The following is a 24,900-nucleotide window of genomic DNA, read 5'->3' on the forward strand; positions in this document are numbered from 1 at the left end:
CCAGTGGCAGCGTTAGCAGTTTTCGGTGGGTTCTTGCGCACCCCGGTAAGAACTTGGGTTGGCCAAAAAATAAAATTTCCGAAATAAAACAAAACCAGCACGTCCCGCAAACCATGAGCGCCCGGAAAACGTGTGCTGCGATAAAGAAAATAGCCGGGCTCCAACCGACCACCCGGCTTCGGTCCACCGTTTTTCCGCGTGCACCGGCAAATGATGGGAGTTTGGAGTTTTATCAGCAACAACAGCGCGAGGAGCGCAGCTGAAGTTTGTTACTTGAAAAAACGCAAACAACACTCCCGAAAAAAAGCCCCAAACAAGGCCTCACACTCTGGCTCCGACGGCCGACTGTGGCGGCTAGGTAACCGACCCCGAAATCCGCCCGAAAGTGCATCGGCTGCACCGTAGAGAGGCACCGAAATAACGACACGAAATGCAAACAGAACCATCCCCCGGAAGCCCCCGCTGCCGTTTGCGGAGAAGCGCAAGAAACGGACTGCATTCTCAGGGATGGTAAAAAAATAATTTAAACCCCGCCTTGTGGGTTGCTGCCGGGTAGAGGGTTGATGTTGAGGATAGCACACTGTTTCGATTCAGCAAGATTTTTCTGCTTTTGATTTTGACCAGCATTTAGAAAGAAAAAAAACGGCCTTCATGAGAACCCTGCCATCGGGGGGCGCTTGGTCGGGAGAGCGGTGGCGTGTGCCTCTTATCTGGCCAGTAACTGGCCCACTAACTATCGTGGGCTTTCCGTGGGCTTTTACGTGCAACAGAAAGAAAATCAGCACACGCTAGAGCCGTGTCACGTACTTGCTTAAATTCGCTCATGAGGCGTTTTTGGTGCGGACGCTAACTACCTCTGTACCTTCCGTATCTTCTGCGAATGGACACGATCGTGTAAGGAAAAGCTAACACGTTAGCCTGGCACGGCCGCCGATTATTTTTGAGGCTTGTTGGGGCCATTTGTAGACCAGCGCGAAAACTAATTATGCACCAAAATATGTGCAGGAGCTTTACGTATCGGTGGTAGACACTTATCCGATTCTCGTGTCTGAGTCGATCCTGGCACGTCAAACACTAGGCGGCTCCATCGAGTGAGTCAGAAGTAAATTTAGATTTTTAATAGCGATTTGATTCGGGCGATGCAACAACAATGCTTTATCTATCTCACATCTAATTAGTCGAACTTCATACAATACATTCAGATCAGAAATCAGAAAAAATGGAAGAAAAAGTATGAGAGGGCCGCCGCATTAGTTTTAAACATTGGCCGGCCACTTGCGTGTTGCCCGCGGACATGCGCATTTTCTAAAGAGAAACTAACCCATATGCGGGGGAAAAAATGCGCCAAGTAATTGTTGTATAGGCACCACACGTTCACCGCTGATACCGCCGGGATGGCAAGGACTTAAGTTTGTTGCCATTGCGCTGTTGCGTTGAGGCGGAAATCGGAATGATTGGCCGGCTTTATAGTGAAGCAAATAAAGCGAGATTAAAGCTGCCTCATTATATGTCGCTGCGTGTAATTCTTGTGGCTTGGTCACAAAAGAAGACATCGTTGTTAGTCATCAAGAACCAGTCCGTCACTAGAACCGGTTGCGCTATCTGCAACCGGTGCGACAGGTTCGTGCTTATCATTAACTGGGTGAAATACCTGTCCACAAATGGTTTGGTCATGACAAAACCCGAACGATCACATCGTAAGCGGTTGAGGGATCGACTTACCTGCAAAGAGAGTAGGAAAACAGAAACAAATGAGTACAATCCAGTTAAATTCAATATAGGAATCAATTCAATCTGGCAATCATAAATATAAAATCGTAATTCTCTTGAAAAAACTCACAACCAGGGGATCCGAATTTAAATGGCTGACATAAAAATTTTAATCGAATCGATTAAAGAGAGCGAACGCCGTGCCACCGCCGCACCCAGCATGGCTATCAATCGAAGCCGCCCCGGCCCGGCCCGTTTAATCGGATTCCGAAACAACACCATCGACCGGTCGACCGGTCTTCGAAGTGGTTTTTATTTCCAACATCCACCCCATTGTGGTCCCTCTCCAATCGGTGGGCTAAAATCTCAATGAATTTCGCACTATCTGAGCCGCGCTGCACTGCGTTGCCGTATCGCTTGGCGTCCATCTGGACGCCACAGTTCCACGCGTGTGCTTTCATGTGCCGAAAGGAAGCGACGATGAATGAGACGGAGGACAACTGTGACCCATGCCGCTTGTTTTCCTGTTTACCCCACAATCATATCTCGGCGTCAGGATAATGGCACGTACGGTCCCCGAAAAAGGACATTCGCAACACATTCTCGTACGCAGCAGCAGCAGCATATCGCGTCCCCAATAAGCCTTGGTGCTAAATAATCGGGCTTAAATCAACCGGGGCGTTTCACCGTGGAGTCGACACTTTGGCAAAAACACTCGACCGTTGACCGGCCAGAGTACCGAAAAATGTGAAATGTTACAGAGAGGAAGTGACTCGCTGTTCTCTCCAAGGTGACGTAAAATGTGACGTTGACCCCAGGTGTCTAGTGCGAAACGCGGCTGACCGATGAGCTACAACCGTTTCGGCCGGCGAGCCGGGCCAGCCGGGCCAGCCGGAGGAGGCGGATGGGGGAACATATAAAACTCTTCTATCTTATCTCCACGTGCACACAGCCCAAACAGCGTGGGGCCCAATACTAGCCGTGGGCAGACCAGCGCCCCCTCTCTCTCTCTCTCTCTCTCTTTCACGGCCTCCTGGTGCCCATTAATCTGATATTTATTTGAATGTTGATGCTGATGGAAGGAAGTCGGCGCCGGTCTGTGGCCAGAGCGCGAAGCAGAGGCGATGCCGAAAGTTATGGGACCGAATGATAAATAAGAATTGCAAATAAAAGACGAGTACGGGTATAAAAATAAGTTGAACCTGTGGCGTTGAAAAAATGCACGCCAAACAATTCATATTGTTCCTGATAGGGTCAACATTATAAAAAGAAGTTAAGGACAACACAGCACAGATACGTGGTTAGTGTTTGTCGCTGCACATCAGCCAACGTTGGACTCGATGGTATAAACGTCGGCCACAGTGACTGTTGGTTGTTCTGTTCGATTCAAAAGGATACAACTTGCAGTAACGAGTCCAAGGCTGCTAGGTTGTTTCATGAGTTTTGCGCTTCACCAACAGAGGGCGCTGCTACTAGCGTAAATTAAGTTTATGTTGGCACACTTCCCATTTTGGAACGTTCAGAGGCAAAGGAAATTTTTGAACGAATGTTTATGAAATTTATGAACGGCGGTTGAAGTTGAACGGAATGAGTCGAGCTTTGGTTTCGAATATTTAAATTTATTATTTTGTCTTTCAGAGTTGCGCAACATAAAACACTGATCATTGGAATCAACTTTTCATCCAATTCCCATAGCCGGGCCGAGACATCTCGATTTATGAGTTCCATTTAAAATACCTCGTTCACCTTTCGTCCGCGAGAAAGCTTTATCGACTTCGATGGAGCCCGCCCGGTTACCGTATCCTTCCCCAGTGGAAAGGTGATTCCCGTCACGCAGCACACTAATAGCGGTCATCCCCCCCACGGAACATAATGAGGGAAAATCTGGTTCAAAAGTGCAAAAGCAAAACAGGTGCAGCCCCGCGGACCTTCTGGTGGTCTCGCTCTCGACACAAAACAATAGAACGCGCACGGTAAAGGAACGGTGGGCGATAAGGAACGAAGCATAAAAGCGATGGCGAAAGCGAAATAAAAACAGTATAATTTAAATCTTATCTCGGATGGAAAAATGGCACCAGCGCCCATTTGGTGGGGCGCTGGCGCCCCAAACGCAAGCCTCACACATCAACGCAAACACTCCAGTACCGCCGTTTTTTTGTCGTCCACAATTTCTAAACACTGATTCCAGGCTCTTTTGGCGGGCAAAAACAGACGCAAGGAAACCCTCGTTAAACTAGCACATCGAGTGCTAATTTCCATGGCGGAGTGGCGCTTTCTTCGGCTCACGCGTGCAGTGCCGATTAGAGAATGGCGCTCGGTGTGCGATAAAACCCACCCATCGCTCTCGCTATCTTCCTGCCGGCGTTCCAACCATCCATGGGCCCCCTCTCCGTGGGCCAACACCACATCTGCGCGCACGCACGGTGGCGTCGGATAAGAAAGTTTACATGCCAAACGCCACAAGCCACGAAAAGCCCACCGCCGCCGCCAGCAATTATAATTAAACACATGATTATCACGTGGAAAACACTCACTCTCGCCACATCGGGCGCGCGTTCTTATCCGTTCTGTCGCCGGGGCCGAGGGGCGAGTGTTACGATTTTGCGTTACATTTTCGCTCGAAATGATTAAAAGCGACGATTGCAATGGCGGCGCGTAAAAGCCTTTTTAACCAATTGCTTGTTTAATTTCCCAAGCCGCATTAATTCACGAACGCACTCTCGGAACCACCTTCAACAAAGCCTTAATTCATTTTTTACGGCCCACCATCGGCAAAGGTCCTCGGCCAGGCCCAGGGGGCTCGAGATCCGTATCGCGGTGAGGGAAAATTCTTATCACGCTTCGCACGCGACCGCAAGCGGAGAAAATTCACGAAGCACGCGCCCTGCGCGGCCTTAAGCGCTTCGATAATGGTTGGAAAAAAATTAAAATATCATTAAAACGTCCTTCCCGTTGCGCCCTGTCCGGGGAGAGCAAAATGGGAGAATAAACGGCGACAATAAAACGCTGGCCCCCGGGGAAACCGAACCGCGCGTCTTATCGATCGCAAGAAGAGCGCCCGAAGGAGCGCCCGATGGGGAAAGCGATGTGTAGAATTATTTTCAACCGCGTTATCGCACCCGCGTATCATTTTACTATCCTCGATAACTGGGGAACTGTGATAAGAACTGGTAGATAATAAACTAGGCCCCGGTAGGCGCCACTTGGAAAGTCCTAAAGCATTCCAACTGAAACTCCGAATTGAAGCAGCTCAACTAAAGTGCATTGAAAGGCGATTTATTTCGCCCCACAGCCCACAGCATTGATCGTAAATAATTTTTATCACAACGAAGCTTTTTTTCCCGCGTCTGCCCCACACGCCATAATGGTGACAATTTAGTTATAAAAATAAACTGTCCCTCACTCACATACACGACGGCAAATAGGCTGAACGGGCGAAAATATTTGGCGCACGCTGTGGGGATAAAATATGTGCCAACATAAATCCTGACGCCAAACAACACCCGGGCCGCCCGAGAAAAGAGGCTACTAAATGGAAATTGTTGTTTCGACAGCGCACCTTTTTCAGCGTTTTTTTAGCGGGTTTTCCGCTCTTAAATCGTTTAAAACAACCATAATTCAGGTGCCGGCCGTGCTGAGGTGTGCATGTTTGGGGGAAAAACAAGGTAAAAGAATTCGCCGTGAGCCTTCACCACCTGCCACCGCGCGAAATAATCCTGCCACCAGCCGCCAGGACACAACCGGAGCACAAATAAATAAATATCTAAATTGCGAAACAATAAACCGGACGGACGACAAAATCCTGCGGACCTGCGGAGCCGAAGCCGGTTGCGCGTGTCCTGCGCACTTACCCATCATGCCGGTGCTGGTCGTAGTCATCGCGATGGCGTGGCATTCGATTGTCATACCGAGCAGCATTCGTCGTCGCCGGTGTCAAAATAAATTCGCCACTTTTTCTCCTATTAGCCTGGAGCCTGTTTTTATTTCCGATCGCCCCACGGCTCTCTAGGTGGCGAGCGCGGCATCCGGTGAGATGCGCCCGGCAAATGGGGCCACGTGCAATGTGTTTATGTTAGAGGCCCAACGACGATGTATTTTTTGAAATATTTAGAACAGGCTCACGCTACTGGCTCAGGGGCTGACGCGATCCTGGGTCAACACGCATCCTGCGTGCGGTGTGCTTAAAATAATAACGGCGACACTTTTTCACCAAAACTTTTCGAAGGTTTTCCTATTTTACACACATGCCACTAACTCGCCTCGCTGGAGGTTTTCCTACATCGAATCAGAGGACAGGACAAGAACACATTTTCTTTCAGTGGGGGTTAGCGTTTTCCTGAAAACTCGAAACAATAACAAAACATTTCGCGTACGCGCCGCGTAGCTTTTTGGCGGTCAAACAGTGAGCACAACGTGAAAGAGAGAGTGTGAGAGAGGACAGAAGCACACTGCGTGAGAGAGAGAGAGAGAGAGAGAGAGAGAGAGAGAGAGAGAGAGAGAGAGACCGAGTTGAATCAACACGCGGCGTGAATCCCGCGTGTTTGCGTACGGTCGAGGCGCATCAAGCGAACCATAATAAATGTTGGCGAAAAATACCGAACCAATATTCTCTTCTCGGCTTCGGACTGCATTTTGGGCCGGGGAACAATACCGGGCCGGGCCGGAGATAAGACTCGGGAAAGACAGGATTGGATGATGATGATGACGGCGTCGGTGGTCGCCCGATTGCTTGTTCATTCCATCATTCCACCCGGCCGCCCGGTCCGGGTCCAGGTTTAGCGGCGCAGACCCGGTATGGGCCCCCCCGCTGTCGATTGTTATCGGAGTTTGGATCGATTTTCTGTCACCTTCCCCGTGCCCGCACCAGAAACGCGCCTCGAACTTCACTTCACGACCACCACCGGCTGTAGTGGTTGCTATCTGTCGCTGCCATATTCGCCGTTGGCCCCGCTGATTTTGGCACTGCGATACGGTGCACACGTGTGTGCCTGTGCGACTGTGACTATGTGTATGTGTGGATAAAACATATACCACGGGCCGGTAAACCGAACTTGCACACTGCACACGAATGCACCAAACTGAAGCGAACACGCATTCACCTCCTTTTATCGGCAACAGAACATCAAGCCGCGGAACGCGCACACGGCAGGTAGATCAGCGCGGCGGATAAGGTTTCCGACGACGATGGCTCATCTCGCCCGCCGACACGCCGACTTGTCGAGTTGTTGTCATCCGCAACAAAAACAAAACAATTCCAAACACATACGGCGCACATACACGCGCACGCACACGTGTGTTGGTACGGCCCACGATACTCACTTCGCGCCGCTCGTCGCGTGCGACTCTCTCCGAGAGCAAAACTGGACTGAATGGCGCACCGACTGCTGTGTTGGATGGCGTTTTTTCCTGCTTTTTGCCTTCCACGGGGGTTGATCAAAGATAGCGCCGCCGGCGAGAGCGAGAGCGAGCAGCGCGAGGGACAGGGCGAGTGAGCGCGATGCGAGACCCAGATCCAAACAGGTCGGATATTCTCACTCTCTCACTCGCGCTCTCTCTCTCTCTGTCGCTCGTCGTGCTGTGAGCTCACGCGCTCTCGCGAGTGAGAGCGAAAAGGAGCCCAGTCAGGACGAGTCTCAGGATGTCCTGAAGCCGTTCCGTCGGATGAGCGTGTTGCGCGAATCAACGCGCGTTTGAATTAAAATTTTCTCACCCTTTCGATCCGTCACGACAACAACCAAAATAGAGAGGAGGTGTCCTTTCCGTTCCCGCGAGGGTTCGATCCTCACGACACGTGACCGACCGGAAGTGGCCGTACGCGGTGCGTTTGAAGGGGTTCGTGGCTCTGGTGGCAGCCTGATGATGTCTCTACCGCTAGATTTCGGAGACACGTTATCGCAGAAGTCAGAATCAGGATCAAGCCGGGGGTAGAATAAACTTCACCGTAGGGTGAGAGCATTTAGCGGAGAATTAACTTTCCCTAAAAAGGGCAAACGGACGGGCACCGTTGCAGTTGCGCTGCAATCTGTTTTGCATTCGCTTATCCGGTGACTTTTCGGGATGACTCAGGGAGGAATGTGAACCAAAAAAAAACGCAGGACAGGACCACCGCCCGAATAGAATCATCAATAGGTGGGCGTTGGTGGGCGCTTATCGATCGGAGCACTTTGGTGTCTGGCACTCGCTGGCCAATCGCTCGTCGTCGCCGGTTGTCGGTCGAGCGCGGCTTAGGTCGAATCTTTATCTATCGAGTCGAGAGTCGAGAGTCCCCGCTTTGCGCCGAACGCACGGCGGCGGCGGCGACGGCGACAGATAACGATGGCGGCACAGTTCCGATAGCGACGGCAACGACGAGCAGGACATTCCCATTAATGCCGACGGGTGGGCACAAAAAGTGGTTCTCTTAAGGCTCTCTCTCCTCCTGCCCGCTTATCTAGGCCGGGCGGCACACCGTGTTGGAAGGATTGCCGGTAGGGTCGGCCGGACGACCGTTCCTTGCCTGCGTCCCCCCGCCGGTCCACGGTCCCTTCTTATTCTTTGGCGAACCGAAGATGGATGGAACGAGGGAATGGATGAAATTGAAAGATTACTTAACACACAGCAGCGGGCCGAGCGTCTCGAGGGAGAGGGCGCGTTCAGTGAGTGCTGAGATAAAACGGCACCGGAGAGCGAGAGAGAGCGAGAGAGAGAGCGCGATGATGAGCAGGTGAGACGACCCGATGAGAATGGATTCCGGATGGAATGGATGGATAAGGCGCGCAGAGCGAGCGATCGCGGCCGGGTGATAAGAAATTATGGTACCGGAGACGCGCAGCGTGCGCAAACCCGAAACCCGAACCCGGGGCGTGTGGGTGTGAGTCGGTCTTCAACACGCATACACCTGCAGCGCGGCCCCGCAAGGTGAGCGCGAATAAAAGGAATCACGAAGTGGAAGGATTGGACGGGCGGCACTGATAACGATCAAGGTTGGTCGCGAGTGAGAAGCGAGGTTCGAGAAATAAAGACCCACCATCAATAGCAGCAGCAGCAACAGCCCGGTCCGGGGCCAGCCACACCCGGCCAGTCGGAGGCACCGGAGCGAGAAGCGACAGAGAGACAGTGGCGAACGTGGCGACTAAGCGAGGCAACCGAGAGCGCGCGGCCCTCCCGGGGCCCGGACGAGAACCGATCTTCGAGTGCTGATAAGATTTTATTTATTGATAAAATTTGTATAAGGCCAGCCGGCGCGAGCTGCGACGGCGGCCGATGTCGACGCCCTGGAGGAAATGGACCGAGATAGCCGAGTTGCGATAGCTCCCTTTTGTGCGGCCCCGTTTCGAGGTCGCACACTGGCGCACACAGAGGGTAGCGTTGGCCGGAACGGAACGACGCTGGCTGGCGATGGCGCGATAGTAATTTCCTCATCCAGGATCCAGAACCCGGCAAATGGAATCGGACCGATAAGGAGCGGGGTCGGGAAACTCGGGTCGATGAATACTAAATTCTCGGTGGTGGTGGCCCCGTTGACGTCATTTGTCAGCGGAGCGCCCGTTTTCGGCTTTCGACCACTTTTAGAATTATGCTGTCAAAATGCTGTCACCTTCAGCGAGTTGGCCATGACTCAACACCGGCCCGGTCATCGACTAGAATCACCGCCTACTAAGCTCGCTACGCGCATGTGACAGTCCAGCGAACGTCACATCTTAGATCTATCATTTCCAGGGGGGCCAGGCCTGACGCAACCAAGTTCTAGAGATCGTACGGCGCGATTGAGTGCCATCAAGATCCGCCGCACGAAGCAAAGCAACCCGGGAAGACCTCGGCCGACCGACGTCTGGCAAAAGTCGGATGGGTAACTTTTCGATCTACCCTTTACACGTTTGGTCCGTAAAATTACCTCAACGATGGCGACGGAATGGAGAAATAAAAATGCGTTGAAACCGACCGATGGGAGAGAGAGAGCGAAGAACGGCCATCCCGTTCGTGTTCATCGTTTTTTTCGGTCGCTTCTTGTGCAAATTGCCGTCATCGGACGCAGCGAAGAGTGAATTTAATGGTGTCGAGAAGATTGACGGTGACGATTTGCCGCGCCGTTCTCACTCGCGCCACGTGAGAAGGCGCGTGCTCACCGCGCCGCGCGGCTCACTCGCGGTTGAAACTGAGACAATAATTAAAACACGGCCCCGGGATGGAAGGAAACCGGCTTTTTTCAGCGTGCGCCCGCGCGCGCGTGAGCAAATTAAAATATTTTGGCCATCTATTAACGGGGCCCCCGCCACGTTAATTGAGGGCGATGAGCGTGAGGCGTGAGGCGCAAAATCAGGTTATTCATTAGGACGCCAAACTCTTTTCGCGCTTCGTTTCGCTCCGTGTCGAGAGTGCATCAATTTCGAAAGAAGCTTTAATTAGGGGCCCCTTCTCGCTCTGCAGGATGCACGTGCACGCCCCTTTCGCGTGCTGGGGTTCTGGGAAATTGCATTCAGGACTCTCCGAAAATGTCCTCCGTAAAAAGGGCCAAGGGGACACGGTGTCTGAAGACTGCTCGTGCCGGATCTTGCACAAGGAGGGCTCGATAAGATCGACGCACCACAACGTCCGACATTGCACACCCAAAACGACCACGCCAGGTTCGGACCACGCGGTTGCAGTTCGCCGGAAGAGCGCTGGCGGCCCGCTTATCGTCCGTTCAATATCGTAATTCAACCGGACGGACCAAACCATCGACTTTCGAGCCGTGGCCCGCAAGGATGGTGGGCCCGCATCAGCCCCCCCCAAACGCACACACACGTGCGTACACAATCGCCGGCCATCCTCGCTGACCTCGCACTGGCACTGGACAAAAGGAAGACGATTTCGTGACGCAGTTGGATTTTCGATAGAGAGCAACGGACGAAAGATCGGCGCCGATAAGGTGCCGTGCTGGTCCACTCCTTGCGAGTCCGGGGCCAGACCGAACTGGGGACGCGAAACGTCGCAAAATAATCGAACCTTCACGAAACCCCATTGGAGCTGGTCCTCCCCGAGATAGGGCGATTTGTTCGTTATCTCGCCGCGGCCAGGTCACCGGAGGTTCAGTTCGACCAAATCTACGAATGGCAAAAATAACACGATGGAACACGAAGGCCCCGTGCACCGGTCAAGAGGTTGCGCCACCAGTCGGGGTGCCTTCACCATCATCGGAGCCTATCAATCAAAAGCCCGTGGGCCCGTGAAGGACCCACGACGACGGGGACGTTCACAACAAACACACTCTTCACGCGGCTATCGGTCCATCTTTGCCGTGGCACCGGTGCCCGTCGTCCCCTCGGTGGAACTAATATTTAAAGCTCCCCCGGAATCCCGGGGAGCGCAGGGAGATTCATTTGTTTGGGTCCTTCCCACCGAACACGGACGGCGGAATGAGAAGATCGAACGGTACCGATAAGCACGCCCAAAGAGACTCTTATCTTTCGTTCGCTCTCGGCGAGCAGGAAAAGTTCGTCCTTTCGAGCTCCGGTCGCGTCCGGCAACCGGCCCCCCATTCCGATCCTGATTGATGGAAACTGATAGCACGATATTATTATATTTTACAACATAGATTCCGTTCTGAACGGTGCTCGGCCGGTGGCCGCATTCACCCCGGTTACCGCTTATTGCCACTGCAAATGGCGATGGCGAGCATCGATAAGGGGGGGCACGCCAAGGACTCCACTCGATGCTTCGCGGCCAAAATACTAGCAACCTGTATGTTTGTATGTGTGTCCCGGAGTGTCTGAGATCAGATGCACCAGATACGGGTTCGCGCTCGCCTAGGTCCTTGATCCTGGCAGGGAACACCACAGACCCACGACAACGACGATGGCGTCTTGCCACCACATCGACCGTGCTGCGTTCGGTGCTGCTATCTCGTAGAGCTCCGGAGTCCAGACACCGTTCGCCCGGAATTCACCGTTCGCCCAGGACCGGAACCGGTGGCCTGATAAGATCAAAATTCGTGCAACGTGAACGGACACGATACGGAAAGCCCCCCCCCCCGCACGAGTCCTTTCGTTCCCTGGCCCCGGTCTCTCTCTGGCTCTTCTCTATCACGATTCTCTGCACCATTAACGGGCGGTTCGATAAGCGACGAGGAGCGCGAGACGGAGCCGAGTCCTTGTTATCCTGGCGCACGCTAGGACGAACGCCGGGTTTCCAAAGGAACGCGCGCCTTATCAGTTCGTGGCGCCCTATCGCTTCGTCCTTTTTTTTTGCTTTTGAGCAGGACCAAATGTGTTTAGTCCTTCGTGGGTATGTTTTTGTGTATCTCCCACTTTTCGGCCAAAAACCGTTCGACATCTTCGATTTCGAGCCCGAGCTCGGGCGGGACCGATTCCTTATCGAGCCCTAGTCCCCCCCCTTCACCGGTGAAAGGGAAAAACTCATTTTCCTTGACCCGGTCCAGGGCCCAGGGCAACCAACCGAGGCTTATCTCCGATGGCGCGCCGTGCCATTCATCAGCCCCACCAAACGTTCGGGCCCGCGGTCCCGGGTCCCGGGTCCCGGTGTCCTTATCCAGCGTGATGCATCTCCTCTGCGCGCACCGCGGCCACTCTCCGCTCCTTGCGCACCCGCAGGACATCGTTTCGCGTGCTATCTCGCCCCCGCTATCTTCGGGGGCCGAGTCCTTCGGGCCAATGCAATCTATCGTCCGGACCGTGTGTCCTGGTGCCGTTCGTGCCGTGCTCCACCCGAGCGGTAGAGAGAGAGAGAGAGAGAGACGACGGCGGCAGCGTAAGATCGTCGGTGGGCGATAACGGGCAGGAAAAACGATAGCGCGTGTGGGTGGTCAAAGTATGCTTCCGTCCGTGGTGGCCACACCACGCTCGCAGGACGCAGACGGTTCTCGACGGTGCGCAGCGATACACCCTCAAGGTTGCTCCCCCCGGGCTGGGACTGGCAGATAAGGCAGGAAGGAGGGCCGGCATTTCCACGGACGCTCGGTGAGAGATTGGTGAAAAATGAATGGAAGGTGTCCGATAACAATCCAAAGTCTGGATGTTTGCTGGTTCTCGCTGGTGGCTGTTTTTCCTTTTTCGCGCTCGCCCCCCCCCCCCATCGGTTTGATTCATTTCAAGGATTAAGGAATTACGATGCGGGTGTTTTTTTCCCCGTTCCCGACGCGCGCGCAGTTTTGTTTTCGTTCACAATTTGATTTAGATCAGTTTTGGCGATTCCATCATTTTTTTCCCATGCCAGGACGGGAATCCGGGAGAGGAGATCGTAAAATAGCAATTCCCTTTTTGGACCTAACGGATGCACAGACGGACCTAGAAGTGTCCCTGCGGGGTGCGAGACGCGACAGAGACCGATCTCGAGGCGGAAAATCGATGTGCCATGGATCTGATAACGGAAAGTGCGTGTTTTATCGCGCACAAATACAGAGACTGCTGCCTGTCTAGAAGGTGCTGTGACGGATTGGGACGAACACGGACGAGACCGAGGGAAGTGAGACATTACGTACAAGGACGATCCTGCGAAGGAAGCAATAAAAAAGCAACGGCAAAAAGGAAACGAACGCCAAAGGGACAAATTGTGGGACATTCTTTTTTCGGTCTTTGGCCGGCGATTCCCTGCGGCGGCGCTTCCCGTCGCCGGTCCCGGCCATTAGGGCGCAATTAGAGAGAGACACAAAGCAATAGAGACAGTGAGAGAGAGAGACACGGTGAGAGTTGTTATGAATTGTTTTCAAAAACAGAAATCGTCACAAAACCAAACCCGGCATGGGTGACGTCGGATTAGGGGTACACATGCATCGATACAGGATTTATTACCCTATCCCTTTTTACGTGAACCTTAATGAGGGATTGTAAAAAAATTTAAAACTCGAAACGAAGACTGTCAAACTGTCGTTTGAAGGATAACTTGGCACTCTGTTCCTTCTCTTTGCTTTGGAATAATTTTCATCATAGCAACCTGCGTACCGTTCAATGTCTCAAAATACGAGATGGCGGCTGACCAGATTTTGTCCAACATTTTTTAAGTAATAAATTTAGTGTGTTTTTTTCCTTTTTCAGCCCCCGGTTTTGCTGTCCATCCTTTATCACTGTGAGTCCCAAACCCCTCGGCGTGACTTCCTCGGAAAAAACCCACACATACACGGCCGTATCGCGCGTCCTCAATCACGTTCGAACCCTCGAGAGATGCCAATCGCAGGCCGCCGCCGTGCGGCACGTCGGAAGACTGCTAATGTCGAGATTGTGGACCATCCACCGTCGGTGACAAAGATTTGCTGCCATGCTGCCTAATCTGATGAATGGCTTGCTTCACCGGCAAAGCTCCCCGGCCGCGGCGGGTGGTTTTTGGGTGGATAAAGATTTTCCATCCGGTCGCCTTCTTATCAGTGCGCTGCCACCGTCGCCGCCACCGCGAGACGCAGCTCTGGCAGCTCGTAAAGGCACTGCACACCCCGAACCGAACCGAGAGAACCTGCCATGTTTGTTTACGTCGTCGTCGTCGTCGTCGTCGTCGTTGCCGTCGGTGCTTCGCGCCTCGGATACGATCGGAGCGGCCGTACGTACCACACGCTCCTTCCCAGCAGGAGCAGGAGCGGCGCTGCCGGTTGACCGGATGATGGAACTGCGGAAGCGGAAGATAAGGAACCGGCTGAATCGAATGTGTGTGTGTCGTGTTCGTGTTGGCTCTTCAAATACACCCCCTTCTCGGGGCCACGGGGACGACGGTCTGTTGCTGCGCGATTGCAGATACGGGAAAGCGATATAATGTTATTAAGAGGCTATCAAAACAAGCCACAGTCGGTGCTCAGGTTGTGAGCCACATAAGCGCACACACGCCGGGACACACTCGAAAGGCTTAACAAGAGAGCGCAGCCATTTTGGGGCCGGTACGACCGAAAGTGTCACAAGAAGCGATTGGCCGATCGCGCAAGGAGCTGATAAGCCGCCGACGGGTGTGTGCTGAGAGTGGCCATGTGTGTCTTGGCTCGCTGTGGAAAGTGGGAAAAGTTTTCCACCAAGAAAGCGCCCGCTCGCCCGGGTCTAATTGTGGCGGCAGGAGCCGGCGCAAAAAGTTTGCTCGCGGGCCGCGATATCGCACCCTGTACAGACCATTAACGCGGCGCCCGGCGTGTGGCGTACGGCGGTCGGTGGCGGTGTCATAAAACCGGTTGGGAGTTGGATTTATGGCGAAATTATTTTAATTAGCGCTCCACACACGGCCACATGGAGCGTACGGCCGCCATTTTTGTGTTGAATTTCCGAGGTTGGGATTGTGGGGAACTACAGTGTTGGGTCGGAAGTGGGGGGTTAGGGGGTTTTCCGTGCCGGTTCACCGGCCAGATTAGCGAGATTCAAATTGATTAGTTGGTGCGCGTTCGGTGGTAAAAACCAGGACCCCGTTTTGGGATTACAAATTGGAGATTCGGAATTGAAATAAAGTCGCCCCTAAACTGGATCCGAAAAACATGCTCGAAACGTTAACCGGGTGCCAGAAGGACATGACAGTAGCCGGGCATAAAAGGTACCCGTCACGGATCCCGCGTCAGTGAGCGCGCAATAAACACGACCATCAAAATGGCGCACAGAAAAAAGGAACTCAAACCCCCATTTCCGACGCCCATTAGAAGACGTGTCCGAGGACGAAGGCGAATCCGCTGCCAAGGTGAGCTGCTGCAGGCGATCATCCTTTTTGTCGTCCGATTCCTGACGGCCGGACTCCAGCCACTCCAGCGCAGGACATCCCGGCGCGCGCGGCCTCGGAGGAAGCGGTAATCTTCTCAAATGGATCAAATTTAATTTCCGTTTCATTCTCAGACTCGACCGACGTTGGGGACGAGCGGACACGCGGATTGGAGGATTGTTTGTGCCCAAAACGTTTGCCAGATAGCCAGGGACAGGGACATCGACAGCGACGGACGGCCGGTCGGTCGGTCCGCAACATCTTCCCCGTGGCAGGACACGGCAGGATGCCCCGCCCAGGTGGGGGTAGATAAAGTTCGGCCACCAGCACACGCGCAACACTTTACTGGCGTTGTGTGTGCCTCGTACCCGTCGTTTGACTGGCAGTTAAAAAGGCGGCGCTCTATCGCACAGTGTGCAGCATAAACACATTTATGCTGGCCGCGGCCACCGGTGGGGTGGAAGGACCGGCCAGCAGGTGGTAATAAAAAATGATAAACGAATGATGCTTCACATCATATCGCGCACCTTTTTTAATCCACCATCCCATCATCATCATCATCATCATCGTCCTCGCTCTCGTTGTCGGTTAGTCTGGGACGGTGTCCCTCGCGGGTCGTTCCAATGGAAGGCTGGGTTAACTTGGTGGGGGGGTCTCGCGGTTTTAAAAATCGCTCCCCTCGGTCATTCACTCTGGCCCTTGGCCAACGCCCCACTGGTCCCCGACAAGGATTCGTAATCGTGAAATGGTAAATAAAACGACATCTTAATGACCCGCAGTCCGTCCCGCGGCCACCACGGCACAAATGTCCTTCCGCGCCCGACTGCAACACGGCGGACCGGACCGCACCATCCGCCTACACGCCACATCATAAAACGTTGAAAAGTTAAAGAAGGTTTTTTTCAGCGAAGAAAAAAAAGGATTCTGACCTCCAGCGAGGGACGAGATAAGCCGGCAGAAAAATCGGCTACCGGTGACCGTTGGGATAAAACGATGATTGCAATTAAAAAACCCGCGCGAGCCAAACATTTCGTATCACGATCCCGAAAGTGGTGCGATTAAAAAGAAATCATCCACAAGGCGGTGATGGCCTCGGTACGGGGCTTCCGGTTCCCATCGCGAATTGTGCCTTGCCTTCACACCGAAAAAAATCGGCATTAAATGAACCGAAAGCCGAAGGATAAACTTCGCGGCCATCTCTCGAAGGATCCGTTTTTTGGGAAAACCATTCCGAGATGGCGTCGTCCAGCATTCCGATGTCGCATCCGATTAGCCATTTAATGGCTGATTATTTTCAGGAACAATAAAACAATAAGAAATAGAATTGGGGAAAATCAACCGAAAAGAGGGACGAACCAGTGATGCTGGTCACTTTCGAAATCATCACCGAAAAAAGATTCGCATGGCTGGCTTTGAACATCTTCCCGGTGCGGAGGGTAGCAAACTGGTCCATCGCTCCGCCATCTTAACTCGGAACCGGCCGAGGCACGGTAAAGGATTTACTTCTGCAGTGGGCGACAAAATCCCCGGGTCGCCTGTAATCTTTGCCGATCGCTCCATAATCGGAGCGTGCTCCTTCCGGCCAACTTCGCGCTGGCAAGTCATCACGCCGACCGACACCATCCTAAGCTGCCCCGCGCGGGTCCACCTTTATTGCCAGGACGACGTCGCCTGACACCCGTCCTAATCTTAGCGTCACGACAAAATGTAATCAACATAATGTGGCCCAATCTTCTCCGGCAGGATCCACTAAGCTAGAGCCCGTACCGGTGGCCGTTAAAAATCACTAAAAAACTTTATCATCCCATTTTCAGCCTCGAAAGGGTCAAAGGCACGGCACCGGCACCGACCATCCACAAGAAACCGCTGACGGTGGAAAGTGCGTGGAAAATCGCGAAATAATCTGCGCCGTAATCGCGCCCTGTATACTTTTCGCACGATCAACGGAAGGGCCACCCTTTTTTCGGCCCGGCAATGGAGGCGCCAAGTAGCTTATGATCGATGATGGAGCCACGTGGCCGCGCCTGTAACAGTTGTAAAGTACACTCTCGCTCATCCCGGTTGGTTCCGGCGCACGATGGCTGTTATCATGCGACAACGGAAGGATAAGCGGCCCATTGATTGACTGACAGTCGGGCACCGATTTTTTTTTCGCTTCAGATGTCGACGGCACCGACACCGACAATACGGGGAAAAGTTGCATCCACGATGGACATACACATCCTTTGCCGGAGAGCCGGGATCGAACCGTCGACGGCAGCCAGTCAGAGGTGGACACATAATCAGACACGAATCGAACGGCGGGCAAAAACCGGTGTCCATCCATCCGCATTCAGGGCATTCGGATATCTCCGGGCTAGCAAACCGTCAACTAGACAACATCCTGCACCGCGTGGGGCTCGGTACGCGGGTCGCATTCATCCGTGTCTTTCGGACGAACTCCTGCACCGTGCCTAGTGACACTCGATACCGATAAGGGGGCCCACCGGTCGATAGGGACGAGACGAACTGTCGCGCAAGCCGCCTGCCACTGATCGATGAAAGCAGCCAACCGGAAGCGGATGAGGGACACTGAAAAAAAAACACCAGTTCCCAACTCCGGGCCGGTATCGGGCCGTGGGGAGTTTGTTGGAAAAATAAAGAAATGACAGACAGACCGACCGACGGGGGCCCACCTTCGAGGAGCAGGTCCTGGTCCTGGGGCCTGCCATCCGAATGGTTCGGGAATCTCACGAATCCACGAATGACAACTGCCGCCGCCGTCACTGACGAGTGTTTAGAAATCGGACCATCAGCTCGGCAAAACACAGGAAACGAAACTCCGAAGCATCTCCGGGGCGGGTTTGGCAAGTCCTGGTGTTGTGGTGCTCGCCCTCTATCGGTCGGTTCTTCTTGGCTCGCAAAACTCACTATCATCGTTGGATGCAGTTTCGCCCGCCCGGCTTCCGGTGATGGTGGTGGTGGATGGTGTGTTCAATTCAATTGATATCTGTCATTACGTCGACGTCGATGCACTTTCGTCGGTTTCGCGATTCCCGTCCCGCTCCGGGCACCGAACCGGGCATTTCATCAAACTCATCAAACAACCGCGAGCGAACTAGACCGAGAGCTGCAACGGACCTCGGCAACGGAAACATGCCCAAGGAGGAGGAAAATTTCCCCGTCTTTCCCGACCGACCACCGACGTTCTGTCTCTGCCGGGCCGCCTGGTGCTGGGTTGGGATTACAAAAAAAAAAGCCGCGTCGTCTCTTCCAAACCAAACCAAAGATTGCTGGAAGCGATTGGGGCATCGGACTATCCCATCCTGCTGCTGCCGTGCGCCGTGGTTCGCGCGGAACTGTGATTTGTGCCTTTCCTTGCACTGGTGGTGTCGCCGGCATTGTCTGTTTGCGAGCCGTAGGCACGGTGCCGAATGTCCTGCAGACAGAGTCCGCAGCTTCGAACTTTTACCCCAAAACGGTAGGAAGGCACGCTGGCTAGTTTCGGGTCAATTGTAATCGATGCCGATGCACCGGTCTCTGGCGGGGCCGCAAAAACGCAACTCGGCGCGATGCACGTCCCGAGTTCGGAGTGCATCGTAGCAACCGACGGAAGGCACTGCAATTCACGCACCATTAGAGGCAGTGGAGGACATCCTTTTTTCCGATGACCCGACCGAATAAGAGTGGTGAGAGTCATTTGACAGAAAGTTTGACGAATGTTTTGGCCGATTAGTTAGCGAAGATCCTGAGGAGTGTGGCACGCAGTATAATTGGAAGTAACGGAACCTGACGTTTCCCCCAATTGGTCGTCCGTTTGTCATGCTAAAGTTGAAACCACAGCCTGCTTGAGTAAATGACGTTTAACGTTTGAGTTCTCTGTGATTGAATTTGGCCCTTTTTAACCATATTCTTGGCATAGGAAAACTCCAGTGCAAATTGTTTAAATTGAAAAAAAAGGGTCCGCTTGACAGTCTGCACACACTTTTCCGCCATTTTCTTGCAGCGCTTATCGGCTCCGTCACCAGAGCATGCAGCCTGCATCCTTCAGATGTGCTCCAAATAGGCATGAGCCGGGAAAAATGGATGGCTCTCGAGTCGGGCTCTCGCCGGGTGAGGGTCCGTGAAACGGCGCTTTGATCAGTTTTGCGGCCCTCGTCCTGGACACCATGGACCTCATGCGCCCGGGATCAAACGGCAAGCATCATCCATCGGATCGATTTCCACTTCAATCGATCAATCATCATGATCCGGAGTGGAAAAGCGCGCACACGGAGCAGAGCACCGGAAAAGACCAACCTCGCGGGCGGATCGAGTGCAACTCGAGGCATAATAAGGAGCCCAGAAGATGTAACGATGATTTTCCCGGCCCCCCCCCCGGCCGTCGGTTGTGCACTTTTTGCCCAATGGACGGAGTGGCCGCCGCCGGATCGTGATACTCATTCGATTAACATTCACGATGTCTGCCCGGCACCCGGCACTCGCCGGCACTGCCGTTCGTCCGGAAGTGATACGAGCGAGCGCGGGGAGCGAACTCAAAGCGAATGGTATCCTTTCTGCAGGATAAAGATACGGGATGATGGGATTTTCTTGGGCGAAACAACAGTGGGCAGAAGCAGCAGGCAGCAGGGAAAGAACAGGGGGGGATTCATTCGAGAGAGATGCTGATGCACCGGAATGATTGGTCAGATTTCAGAACTTTTCACACCAACTGCGCCAACTGGAAATCTCATCCTTCAGCGGACGGACGGACGGACGGTCGGGGTGGTTCTTGACAGCGGAAATCTCTCGGGCAGGCGGAAGGATCCCGGAGCGCCAGTGCGCTGTCGTTTAGCGAAACAAAGTTTCGTCGGTCGGTCGGTCTTCATCCTGGCCGCTGTCGGTGCTGCAGAATATTTATTCTTTTCCCTTTGCACACACAATCATCATCCAGGCGCATCGGGACCGGCACAACCAGAACGCTCTCGGTGCTCTGGCGCCGCAGAAGACCGACACCGTGTGGGGATCGCATCCTCCGTCGAGTAGTGTCGACGACGTCCTCGTCGAAGCCCGGCGTTATCAGCAGCGATGCAAGTTCTTCCCGACGCTCGGATTCTCGTCGTTCGTCGCCTTGACGCTTCATAAAGTTCATCATCATTTCCCCATCTATTCCCAGCCACCCGATTTCCCGATGCACCCGGATCGCACCCGGTCCCGGTAAGGAGTTTTGCCCGAGCGACTTCCTTCTCGGTATCTTCGGCAACTCGATTCCCGAGGGCGCGCCGAATGTACGTGTGCGGCGCATGGTGTGCCGCACAAGGACGACCGCTTCCGGGAGACAACCAACCCCCCCACCCACCCCCCACCGGGGGTGGGTGTCGGTTTCGAAGAGATACAGTCCTCTCTGCATCCCGGGTGATACCGCGGGGTCCGGGCAAACAGTGCCACTGGAAACCACAGCAACTTCCCTCGCATAATCTTGTGGCGCTGGCGGACTGGCTGGCTGGCTGGTGTTGGGTGGCCTGCCCTACGTCTTGCCTACGTCTTGCCCTACTGCCGTACGTAGAAAAATGGTGGCCTGCCCTACGTCTTGTTGCGGGCGGACATTCTTTGTGCTCGCGACGACTCCTGGGGGCCTCGCGGAAGGATGTGCAGCGAGCTGATACCGAGCCGAGCCGGGTTCCACAAAGACGCTAGACGAACGTACAGCGTACAATCCGAACGCCGGAGATGACATTAAATATTATTTATAAAATTTCGTATCACACACAATTTATAACAAAACTGCATCGGGCAGAAGATTTGTTCGACTGCGAAGCCGATAAGGCCAAGGCGACCGGGGCCAAGTCGGTGCTAGGAGGCTCCTTGTAAAATGCGGCTGCGTCATCGGGCCTTTGCAGCTTTCCTTCCTTTCCTTCGGGAAGCAGCATGTTTAGCGCAAATAGTTGCATGTTTTTCCCGAAACACAATTCCACGGTGTGACCTTCGGCAGAAAAACGACGGACGACACCTAATCCGGCACGGAGCGGCGCGATAGCTTTCTCAAGACCTCAATCCTCACGAGTCCTGCTGGATGTCAGCGTCGTCGCCCCGATAACCGACGACACTTTATTTCCGCTGTAGTAATAATATTCGGAAAGATTTTGTCCCGGTCCACCCGGAGAACCATCGGAGGACCTGGTGCGACAGTTTTCCATTTCCGGCGGTGCGCTATTTCCTTTCCGCAGAAAAGAGCTCCGGCTCCGGCTTCGGTTCGATTCCGTCGATCGGTCTCCGACGGTGCGACGGTTCCGAGCTTTCCGAGGGAGCATTAGCAAGCCGTTATCGTAAAGAATGTGCTTTCGGCAGGTGCCGGTGCCGGGTGCGATGTGGGATGAAATTGTCCGAAACGGAGCCGGATGATAGTTTTGCATAGTGATGAAGACGTTCGTACGTTTCAATTTGTGCAATCTCTCGGAACTCGGAAAATGCATGCTTGTTGGCCGTAGATCTCGCAAAGGGGGCTCCGGTATCCGGGACATTTTTCGTTTCTTATTTTGATCGTGCAACACGGGAGCGATTGAGAACAGCTCGGGTGTTGAGAACTGCACTTAACCTAATATTTATTTCACGATTCGGATATTATTACTCGCTTACCGTACACGGCACCCAAACGGCACTGAGACACTTACCTAAAACGATAAAGAAAACGTAACAATCTATTAAAAACTGGCCTTTCAACAACTCGTACCAATATCCGGTCCGGTGGCTAGGAGAAGAGTTTTCGAATTTATGCACGGTCACACCCGGCCCCGGTGGCCGGGGACGGCCCCGTTTCGGAAAGGAAGCAAAACGATATCGATGATGTGCCATTTCGTGTGCCCAGCGCCGACTTCGGAAGGTCCTTTCGGAAATCGGCAATAAATTTCACCAATCCGCTCCGCCGCCGCCGTCGACGACGACGACGTCGGAGCATCGGCTGGAGCTGGAGATCTATCACCCGAATCCTTTCCCGAGTCCCGCGGGCTAATGTTAATATTTATTTCCAGCACCCGAGACCACCACCACCCGGCCACCGGGCCACCGATGGCCATTTCCGGTCAAGATCCTGGGATTCGATGAATTTTATTTACGACACTCGAGAAAGAAAAAACGACGACGCGGACAGCGACAACTTTCCATACGGCGAGCGCGCGATGGTGCTTTATTTAGGTTGGTTTATTTTGTTTACTCGATCGGAGTGTAGTTCCTTTGGTTGGCTCCGGTTGGGTCATGAGGGGCTTCAACAACAGCAGGGTGCGGTTTAAAGCGGGTAAAAGCGTGGTCTTAAAGTCGTAACAATCGTCCAGGATGTGCGATGCCAGCGAGCACTCGTCGTGTCCTTCGCGCCGCAGACGAGTGGCGCAAACGTCCCGTTCCAGGTCGTCCCACTTTCCGTTGAATTCCCGCGCAAACTGGAGCTGGTAGCGCTCCGAGTGGACCCCGTACTGATCCGTGTAGAGGCCGGAGCGGATCACGATACAGCGCAGCAGACACCGGGATCGTTCCGAGCCCTTGAAGCCTTCCACGCCACAGGACTGACTGAACTCGGCCAGAGGAATCTCCAGCGTGTCGAGACAGAAGTGGACACTCTCGGTCAACCGCTCGTCGCCCAGTGGCACCACCTTCGGGCAGTTCAGCAACTCTCCGTACTGCTCCAGATAGCACTGGAACACTTCGAACGCCTTGCCGCACAGGGAGCTGTTGGCGGTCACTCGGTGCTTGAGGCAGGCCTTCGTCCGACTTGCGTAGTGCTCGTCTCCGTCGTCCGAGAAGAAGTACTGGGCGATGACGTGCTCGTTCAGGACCCCACTGCCGCTCCACCAGTCCAGGTTCAGTCCGACGCACCGGATCATGCACTCAGTTTTGGCGTCGTTCGCATAGTTCCTCCCCAGATACTCGTACAGTCGGTGGCGCGGCAGATTCAGGTACTCCACGCATTCCTGCTGCGCTTGGATGACACTCTTCTCGACGATGCTGTGCTCGTTCAGGGCCGCAACGAACGTCAGCGACACCACCAGGAACCACCAGCAGCAGGAGCAGCAACGGTCGAAGATCATACTGGAGGGGCTGTCGAACCGTAACTAACACTCCACGGACCCTTTACACGTGAACCAGCCCGACGGAGGCGCCTTTTTAGTACGACCTCTGTTTTCCTTTTGTCCATGCATACCGCGATACGGACGTGTGGCGCAGGGTAAACAACATCTGGTGCCAAACTTTCTGCGGCCCACCGTATCACCGGTAACGCGGTCTCGTGACGCGTCCACATCTTGGACGAAATGCTATTTTATCAACGCTTTTATCTCGTTTGGCCGCTCAATTAAAAGACCGTGGCCGTCTTGAAGCCATTTTATTGTTTGTTTCACCCAGGGCTGACTTCAGCGCTCTCTGACCACACCAGAAGTCCTTATCGTATGCATCAACCCGTTAACCTCGGCCCAGAAAAGCCCTTGGCCACGTACGCGCCACACGTGCTGATACCGTGTACATGTGCGTGGTCCGTTGATTAAGTTCGAAATTAAATAAACTCACTGCGGACACCGTGTCAACCCGGGTCCGACCCGGGGCCGTGATGAAATTCTGGTGGGTGTCAACGATACCAAGACCCTACGGCGGTCCAAACCAGCTGGCGAGTTGCCTGGCAGCTTTCCAGAGTTACGTTTCGAAAGGAACGTGGCGCCACCAGGAATCAGGAATTTTAGTACGAATTATTTCGCGAGTTGTAATTAATTGGCAATTGATACGAACTTTTCCTCATCAACGCCCACGAGAATGGTCGGTGCCAGTGTTTCGATACAGATAACAACCGTCGGAATGGCCGAGGACATTGGGCCGTGAATTAACCACCTTTTTAAAGAGAAAGGATGTGATGGGTTGAAAATATTGCTTCAAGAGGCTGATGATTAAAAATGAATGAAAATGAGAGGGACAGAATGACAAATGGCAATAACTTAACTCTACGCAACCGTTCTGTCCTCATCCTTGAGTTGCTATTAGCGCAGCTGTCTGTCGTTTGAGAACCTTCGCTGAATTGTTCTTCGGGATCTTTGATGGAATTGAAGGATTGTTTGCCGTTTGGTGCCCAATTCAGGAAAACTTCAATTGGGTTGTCACTTCCATCGATAGGACAATTCCCCGTCACCACCTAAACCAACATCAGTTCCTAGTGTCACTGTGGCAAAAGAAAAGATAAACCCTTCTCACCAGCAATCACGAGCGGTTCGAACTATGTTTGCCGTTCCTTCCGTCCCGGCTCCGTGCATAAGTTTGTTGCAAAGCTGAAAAGTGTCACCATAGCAACCAAAAAAAAAAACACATCAGGAAAATGGCGAAATTGGAAAGTAAAATTTTTCACACCGCCAACCGCGAACGATGGAAGTCTGACCACAAATGTGTTTGGAGATATCGGAATGGATGTAAATCACCGTCCGAACTACGGCATCGTACTCGGGAAAAGGAAGGCTTCCGATCGGATGGGTTTAGAAGAGCGACACAGGCGACAGCAACAGCAAACATGGCCCTCCGGTTCGAGCACAGCACTCGATCAAAATAGGCGGCGGCTAAGCGGCCAAGATTTATGCT

General features: G+C 53.4%; 1 protein-coding gene across 1 annotated transcript; it reads right to left on the bottom strand.

Annotated features, from left to right (window-relative positions):
• Nucleotides 1-22,484: 22,484 nt before the first annotated feature.
• LOC131208227 (general odorant-binding protein 45-like) lies at nt 22,485-23,375 on the bottom strand. The gene has a single exon (XM_058200879.1). The coding sequence runs from the start codon at nt 23,373-23,375 to the stop codon at nt 22,485-22,487; it is 891 nt and encodes a 296-aa protein (XP_058056862.1).
• Nucleotides 23,376-24,900: the final 1,525 nt, after the last annotated feature.

The sequence above is a fragment of the Anopheles bellator genome, chromosome 2 (genome assembly GCF_943735745.2).
Source record: "Anopheles bellator chromosome 2, idAnoBellAS_SP24_06.2, whole genome shotgun sequence".
Classification (NCBI taxonomy): Eukaryota; Metazoa; Arthropoda; class Insecta; order Diptera; family Culicidae; genus Anopheles; species Anopheles bellator.